Here is an 8,671-nt window from a genome sequence, read left to right as displayed (position 1 = left end):
GTTGTATTCTGGAACTCCTTTTCAAAATCATTCCCTGATGTTTGGCTGTTCTGTTGAAGCTATTTTTAAACAGAACAACAGCTCTTTCAGTGTAAAGAACAAAATGGGCTTTCTGTAGAAACAACTGTGGATTGCTTTTCAAGCATCATTTTTTGTGGGTTGGTTTTTTTTTGGTTATTAAACAGAAATGCAGCTGTCATTAAAATCCAAAAACTACAGCCAGTACCTGTATTTCACAAGTAAAAGTCTAGGGTTTGTTTGGTTTTTTTAATATTATTTTTGAAACAAAAATGTGTTTGTATTTACCTAGAGTTTATCTGTTACTCACAAAACCAGGGCTGACCAGTGGCATGCCCTCACTTTCACTATTGTGCTCATCACAGCCACCTTTTCTGTACAGGTATTTTGCTGGAGTCAGAGGATAGGATAAGAAAGATTCTGCTATGAGCAATGGAAGTGATTGGAAGTATTGAGAAAATGCCTCACAACCAGATGCTGAAAGAGGGCTAATAAGAAAGGAAACAATTAGAGAATGATATGTGAAACATTTAAAAATAGTGTACGGTACAGAACAGATCATGTAAGAACACACAAGCAGTGACACACTGAAAAAAATTGAAAGGTGGCAAATTGAAGCTGATAAAAGTGAATATTTAGCTGTAGCTAATGTATTAGCAAGATCAAAAGTGGACTGTACAGCTATATGGATAATAAAAATGTGGAAATTTTGTGGAAATAGTCTAGAAGTTCAATGATTAGGATTAGCCTTGGTGTAATGTACAAGAACTATATGTTAAAAATAAACCATGTTTGTGAGGATGTATACTCTTATGCTTTGTGATATAATAAACCTCTCCTGTTAAAACTTTATAGATAATTTCTCTGGAAGCATGTTATTTTATAGTGCTTACAAGAAGGCTTCCTACAGTGAGCTTCAGGGTAGTGAAGGTTGTCAGGTAATATATATTGGACAGGAAGGACTTCTGATTTGATTTCCATGGCACTGAAGCAGAATACATAGTTTTGATAGGAAAAGAACGTGTGAGAGAGGGATTCTTATTTTTTTTAATTAACCTTAGTCTTGATAAGACTGATTTGTGTGTGTGGGGGTTCTACATGTGTGGTATTTAGTCATCATGTAATTCATATTAATGGAGTCTTTACATATTCTTAATTGGACATTAGTTTAAGGTCACTGGGGTATGTAAGCCTAAATTTATGTAAAATAGATTGTAAAGTTGTAACAGATGGGAGCAATGTAATTTTAATACACTTTAATGACCATGTTGACATGGGACTGCTAGCTTTTAAGTGTATTTGAAAAGTTGCTGAAGATTCTAAACTTTTTGCTTTGTGTGAAGCTTGTAAATGATCTGGGATCCATCACCCCAGGCAAAGAGTTGCTTTTCTTTAGGATTGTAATGTATAGTGGAATGACTACCCTGACGTTTTGGAAAATGCAATACTGGGATTTCATAAGTATTTACAGCATCCAAAACATCATAAACACATTGTATGCGAGAGGTGCCTCCACTAGGAAAGTTGTACACAACATAGAGTGTGTTGCATGCCATGAAAGCTGCTTCAGCATCCTTGCTATTGCATGATGTGTCCCAAGTGTGCTCTACTGCCATGGTTATGTGGTTGATTTTAGTAATTACAATGTTTCCTCCAGTCTCTGGTTCTGCATGGATTGCCCAGAGCCCTTGCTCATCAATGGCAAGATCTATTTTTGTAGACGGAGAAAGCTGATAGGCAGGAATCCTTCCAGCCCCTGGCAGTAGCATTTGGTCAGTTATATTTCTTTTCTGGATATTAAATTTAATTATCTCATTTAAGGAGCCATATCTGTGATAGAACAGGAAACCCTGATATATGATGTGGCCAGTTCCTTCCCAGGCAAACGGCAAGGTGACTCTGCGAGCTTTTAGTGTATGATTGCTTTCCATGAATGTCATGATATTTGCAAATTCCAAAATAACATTATTTACAGAACCATTTAATAAATAAATCTTTGTATGCTTTTTGCCAGGATCTTTCATCCAACAGCCATGCTTATCTCCAGTCTTCTTAACTATCTTCAGGGATTTAATACCTGCAAGCATGTGGTCACAACCTGCAAGGAAACACGCAAAGACAAAAAAAAAATATTAGAGTATCTGTGAATTTTCTTGTTTCCTTTCTTTGAATTACTTAGTTTCCTTTTAATCCAACTATAAGGTCAGGCTCGATATATCAGTAAAGGTATCAGCAGCGTGGCTATGGTAAGTAGTGTTGAAGCTAATTTTATATGACATATTCAGCATCTCCTGCTAAGGAAACTGCATATATTCAGCTACACATAGTGTGTTGTTTTCTGCTCTATTAGACCAGTGTTATCCAAAAGGGATTCTATTTGTGTACCTGAGAGGAGACCAAGAGCACAGTTAGTGATTCTCTGATTATTCTTGTCAGTTCTTTTACAGGGCTGTAATTTTTACTTCAGAGAAGTGACTTCTGTTTTAGATCAACACAGTAAAATAATAAAATTTATTTCTTACTGAAGGCATACAAATTAAAATCCATTTTCCTGATATGCCATGTGTATAGTATTTTTGTTTCAGGAGTTCTCTTATCCTCTGTTAGCCTCTTTTTTTGCATTTATAATATGAAGACAAATAAAAATGGATCATCATAACAGAAAGCCAAAACCCTGGGTTATCTTCCCATTTAGCTTCCCAACACTTGCAACACAAAGGAACTAGAACAAATACATGGATCACAAAAACGGGAATGCCCATAGATTAAGGTGGTCTTTAAATGAACTGGTATGATGTCTGTGTTATCAATTCTTATGCAAGAAGTATGGCTGGTGGAATTACATAGTTGTTTACCTCACTATAGGGATAAAATTGGCACCAGCAGAGAGCGAGTCATAGTTTTGGCTTCATTACATTTTGTACGCACTTGCACAGATGTTTAAGACCAAAAACTACCAAGCTTGTGAAGACTTGGGCATTTAGATGCTAAGATCTTTATCAAGTACCATCCCTTCCAGGAAAAACTCTACTGCAAAGCATACTAACAAGCTTGTTTACCAAAGGCACTCATAAATTACAAGATACACTGTTTGAAGTTTAAAGAATTGCCTTTAGTGAAGTGCAGCCATTTTAGTAAACAGAACAAACAAAGCCCAAAGGCAGGAAGTTCTGGCAGTAGATAAAATGGAGAAAGCAAAACCAGCCTCCCTATTTGGCCTGATGTGAACCTATTGAAGTCAGTGGCAAGATTCCAGTTGCCTGTAGAAAGCAACCTTTATGTCATTTGTGTGTGCAGATACCATTTAACCAAAGCATTTGGATATTGCTGCTACAGCATGGATTTTTTTGGTGGAAGTCCTCACTCTGGATGCACCTTCCCTGAGTAAGCCACAATAGCTTTCCCAAAACTAACATTTATTGATTAGATAGATTCTAAAAACTTAAAACTATTGAGTCAAAATACCTATCCAGCCTTAGCAACATCTTCCTCTGCAGGAGAAATAACCAGATTACTATCTGAAATCTATGAATAGTGTCTCTCTTCTTGAGAGAAGATTTTTAACTCTCTTTGGCTTTCATAACAGCTTGCAGGAAGACTGAGAAACTGAAACATTCACAGTGAGCAAAAAGTTTACCAAAATTTTTCCACATTCTCCGCAATGATACCTTCAAAGCCCACTGTTTCTTATCATACCCCTAAATGTGCAGAAGATAATTTCCCATTTCCCACCCAAAGCAGGATGAGGTATCAACTACTGCATGTAAAAACAGTGATTCTGCTTGATTGTTATTTTCAGGTCTGTGTGAACTTGAATCAAATCCAGTAACAAGGTTGGACTTAAAAAACCATTTTTTTGCTAGAGTTTTGGAGCAACTCAGCAAAAATAATCATAACTTCCGGTTAATATATGATAGCATAGAAGCAGAGCTGCTGTTTGCTAGAGTTGAGGGTCTTGCTACTTTTTCTAAGTGCTGTAAAATCTACACAGGGACGAGTTTTGCCATCGACTTCAATGGGACAAGGATCTGACTAGTACTGACAAAAGCAAAGTTGCTGTGAACTGCTGCAATAAAATTAAAAGTAATAATTTCCCACAAGGGAAAATGGAAAGTAATTTTTCCCCTCTGAAACTCTCAGAAAGATATAATTTTCAGTGTCCTTACCACAGTCAGTTTAAAAATCCCTAAATTTTTCTGCCTCTCAAAAAAATGCCTAGTGTTCAAAAAAATCTATATATGGAGAAAAGAAACCTTGATATTCAGAGCACTCAATTGTGGTGTATGATTAGAGCTTAGAAGCAGAATAGGTGACTGCTTCTGTTACCATCTGCCTTAATACTCTTTTGCTGGAAAAGTTCAAGGAAAAAATTGTAAACTTATTTGTAAAATTAAATCAGTTAATTCTGAAGTTAGTGGAATTGTATAATTGATCATGCTAGAGATCTTTCACCTAGCTTTTTTAAAAATGGCAGTTTATATTATTGTTTATTTTTCATTTCTTACAACTTTTGAATTAAGATGAAACAGACTACTTCAAATATGTCTACAATATGTAATTTACATCTATAACTCAACTTTCTTAAGGTAAAGGTACTTATAATTATAAAACTTAATTTGTTTAAAAAAAGTATAGATTGTGTATATATTCTTCATAATAGGTACCTTAACAATTTTCAAATCAGAACTAAGCTTTGCTTGCAGCTAAGCCAGTGTGCTCTCTTGGTAAAGTACATGGAGGGGAGAGGGAGAAAAAGAATGCCGGAGGAGGACAGTAAAACAGATGCAAATTTTAGAAGTGAATTAAGTCTTTTTACTAACTTGTGAGTTCACTTTTTGAGTTGAGGTTTTGACCCCTGCCCACTCCAAAAAACAAAGACCGCCATTAATTCCTTGGCATAGGTGCAATACTCTGAAATGCAGTGGCATTTTTTCTGGGACTTTGCAAAAGCATACCTTCAGAGGCTTTTTACATTACTTTATAATAAAAAGCAGCTTCCAAAGAATTTTTTTTTTTTTTTTTAAATCTAGTATTTACACAGCCAAACCCCCATGCAATTATCTGTGGTATTCACATAACTTGTGAAAATCTGTTATCCCTATACCAGCATACATGCATTGGCTAGGGGACTGTCTCGTTCAGATCAAAGTTCTGAAAAGTAAACTGTTCTTACTTGCATTAAGCATGAGTTTAAGTTTCTTTTTTTCTTCTGCTTCTTCAAATAGCTGCTGTTTCACCAGGTCTTCATGTACTTCTATACATGTATTAGAATCTGTGACAGATCCAAAATAGTCAATGTCCCTTTGTGCACGTTCAATTCTTGTTAGCAAATTCTCTACTTCACTTTTAACCTCAGCCTTATAATTGTTCAGTCCTGCCAGGCGTGACAGTACCATCTTTGAAAAGTCTCGGAATTCTTCCACGTAATCCAGTATGTCTTGGTTGCATTTTTCCAGCCTCTTCTTGAGTTAGAACACAGGAAGAAAATACATGGATATACGTGTATATTCTGTATAGATTACAACCTCATTCATGATTACTTTAAAAACTGTGCTATTCTCTCCTTTCCAGTCCCCCTGCCCCCCATCTATTTCAAACCGATGGTCTGTTGCTGTATATCTACGTGAAGAGGACATATTAGACTGGCACTAGCATTCACAGTTCTGGACAAAAATACACATTTTTTTTCTTGATGTGGTTACTGACAACCAGATACTTTGTTTTGCTGCCTAAAGAGGGAAAAGTGCTCTGGTGGAAATAGCCAGAGATACTTAAGGGCACATGATCCCTGATTACTTGCTTTCCAGACACGTTTCAGAACTCCTCCTGTAGGGCCACTGGTGAAACAGTCTCAAAAAGTTTTCTGCAGGAAATCTGCAAATGTGAACATTTCAAATAAATACACCTCTTCTGACCAAGACAGTATCTATTGTGGCTATTTTTCATCCATTTAAAATGGAAAATGGAAATACTGACATCTCTATGTTTGACAAGGTTGTTTTTGGGTTTTTTTTTGTGAAATTGTTTGCTGTATTTAAAAAAAGAACAGAAGTTTCTTTATACCTAGATTCAAATTATCAACATTTTTAAAAGTGAGGAAAGTGATTTCTCTGTTGTAATGTAGCTGCTTCTATAAAGATCATAGGTGGCCTGAAAATAGAAGCCCAACTGCCACTTTGGGAAGATGAGGAAATTGAGCCAATATTTAAGCCCAAACACACAATCATAGTAGATCTAACTGCCAGATTGGGTGTTCTGACTTGGTGCTTTATGCACAGATTTCAGGTGTTTTGTTTTAAAGGTGGTGTTTGACTGGGAAATGTCTGAGTTTACTGAATGATTAGTGCAGCATGTATGTATTCCATGTAAACTTGGTGGTGGTGGTGGTTTGGTGGTTTGTTTTGCGAGGCGTGGTTTTTGTGTGCCCTCCCCCCCGCCATTTGTACGTGACCGTAAGTCCCCAGGAAGCTGTTTAACTACTTTCTACAAAAACTTTATTTTAAATGTTTTCAAGTGTTCTCTTCAATATCTGCCTCACCCTTTTTCCTGTTCTCTGTTTGGTGCCCCTTGCAACAGATTCCACAGGTGGAATTGCATCATTTTTAATGTGTGCCAAATGAATGGAAATTACCACTTGAAGTTATTCCTGTAGTGGTTAAGAAAATTTAAATCTCAGTCTACCCAATGGGAACAGAATACCAGGCTAATCCTTCAGTTCTTCCTGTGTTGTGAAGTTAAGACCAGTGAGAGCTTTGTACAAAAAGGGAATGTGAGATCAGGCAAGTTAAAGCTTCTTGAAAAGTCTGCCAATGCAAGTCAGGAGCCAAGGACATGTTAATGATTTAAGATAAACTATCTATGATTACAGCGTGCCGATACTGAAAAGGTATTTTGCAGTACTGGTAGTTTTTTACTGCAGAGAAAGAAGCAGGTACTGGTACTTTTATATAATTAATTGAAAGCAAATACCTATTTCAATCTCCCAGCTGTAAGGGGATTATTTCAACTACTAGTTAAAGTGCAGATACACTGCTAGTTTACACAAATGTGTCTTGAGCTACTCTTCCAGATAAGTTCATCTGTACATAGGAAAAATACCTGATAAATTTCTATCTCCTTGTTAATACCTGACAGCACTTCTGCTGGTGACAATATGATTATACTGTTCCCTAGCATGGACTGTGACAGTACTATAAACATTTGCATATTTAGCTAAATTCCCTGATGTCGTAAAAAATGCAAGTGATAACAGAATAAAAATATAACATTATGAAATTATATCCTGCAATAAATATTGATGTGGTAATTAGGAATCGTTATAGTTAAAGGTTTAGCTACAATTTTACTTATTTATTTAAAAAAGCTGGAAATTTATCTTCCAGATATTGTTTAGCATACAAACTGTTCTGTGTTCGCACACACAGAAGAACATTCATACATTTTCAAACCTCTTTGCAGTTAGGCAGTATTACAGAAGGATACAGATAGCACATACCTCTAAAGATAGGAAACGCCGGTCAATGTAGTTCATCAGTGCTGCATCTTGCATCATATATTGCGCCGCTCCCATGACGCTTGTGAGCAATGGAACTAATAAAAATCGGAGTTGCAAGACCAGCATTGTTTCATAAAATTTTGAAGCAAAAAGAGTAGTGAATTAATTGTCTGTGTGTGTGTGCATGCGGAGGGCAATCCCAAACACTACTGCCAGTCCAGGATTAAATGAAATTTAACAGTTGTCTGATGCTGCAATGTGAAAAAATAATACTAAAAATTACTAAAAAGTTAGAAATACTGAGGCTGCAAGTATTAAAAAGACTTAAAATGGCTGTTGCAGTTTATCATTAAAAAAATAAAGTTGTGGAAGAGGAACTGAATGTGTTTATTTCTAGAAGCCAGATGACTGCTTTCCAGTTTGTGATCCTATGATCAATCCCAGATGTTCAGTACTGAGTCACATAAAGCCTGTAGGCCAAATTTCATTAAATACAAATAAAAATAATTTCTTCCCTCCTTTCTCCTCCCATCTGCTTTCCTGTGTGACCAACACTGTGCAGTATGTACTTGGTGTAAGTCAGCATAGATTCAAAGTCAGTGGAGCACTGGTCATTCTTTCACAGGAAGACTTGATGCATGTCTGTAGCTACTTCAGCCACCACAGTTGTTACTGTAAAACAATCTAAAGTAATTGTTTTCACTTCCACTATTCAGCCTATTTACAGTAGGACTGAAAACCATAGATAAAATTACGTAAAAAAAATCTTTTTCCTTCCCCTTCCTCTCTTCTCTTGCCAGTACTTTTTCAGCTAAAATCAATATCCTTAAGAGAGTTCTGTGTCAATTTAATGGAGTCCTTGATAGGTCTCTTCTTTCAGAGTAATAATTCTACTTAGGATGACTTAAAAATTAATAATATTTGATTTACATGAGTCTATTGCATTTGAGGCAATTTTTATTTATTCTTTTTCATAATTTCCATGACTGAATGCTTTGTCTGGAAATATATGTGGCTATGCTAACATTGTATTCGCTAGGAAACCATGTGTTAGGGTGTTAGAAATCTCCCTTTGTATCTGAAGCCAAACTGGATGTCTCTGTTTCTCAGAATTCTCTACCTCTTCACTTTTTTTTTTTTTCATTTTTCTTTCTCTAC

The 8,671-nt window shown here is 36.0% G+C and overlaps 1 protein-coding gene across 1 annotated transcript; it reads right to left on the bottom strand.

Moving 5' to 3' along the window:
* Positions 1–917: 917 nt before the first annotated feature.
* Positions 918–7,639, bottom strand: OLFML1 (olfactomedin like 1). Its single transcript, XM_076343369.1, has 3 exons — positions 7,514–7,639; positions 5,192–5,480; positions 918–2,116 (listed from the first exon to the last, which is right to left on the bottom strand). The coding sequence occupies exons 1-3, from the start codon at positions 7,637–7,639 to the stop codon at positions 1,338–1,340; spliced, it is 1,194 nt and encodes a 397-aa protein (XP_076199484.1). The 3' UTR covers positions 918–1,337.
* Positions 7,640–8,671: the final 1,032 nt, after the last annotated feature.

Source organism: Aptenodytes patagonicus, chromosome 7 (assembly GCF_965638725.1).
Source record: "Aptenodytes patagonicus chromosome 7, bAptPat1.pri.cur, whole genome shotgun sequence".
Lineage (NCBI taxonomy): Eukaryota > Metazoa > Chordata > Aves > Sphenisciformes > Spheniscidae > Aptenodytes > Aptenodytes patagonicus.
The sequence above is the reverse complement of the archived record's forward strand: the minus strand, read 5'-3'. Positions and strand labels throughout refer to the sequence as shown.

Bases quoted from the DNA above. Each gene is read 5' to 3' on its own strand.
- OLFML1 (XM_076343369.1), bottom strand. From the start codon at position 7,639: ATGCTGGTCTTGCAACTCCGATTTTTATTAGTTCCATTGCTCACAAGC. The intron at 5,481-7,513 runs GTATGTGCTATC...TTCTAACTCAAG, and splicing joins GGCGTTTCCTATCTTTAGAG to AAGAGGCTGGAAAAATGCAA. The intron at 2,117-5,191 runs GTAAGAACAGTT...GTTTCCTTGCAG, and splicing joins TAAACTCATGCTTAATGCAA to GTTGTGACCACATGCTTGCA.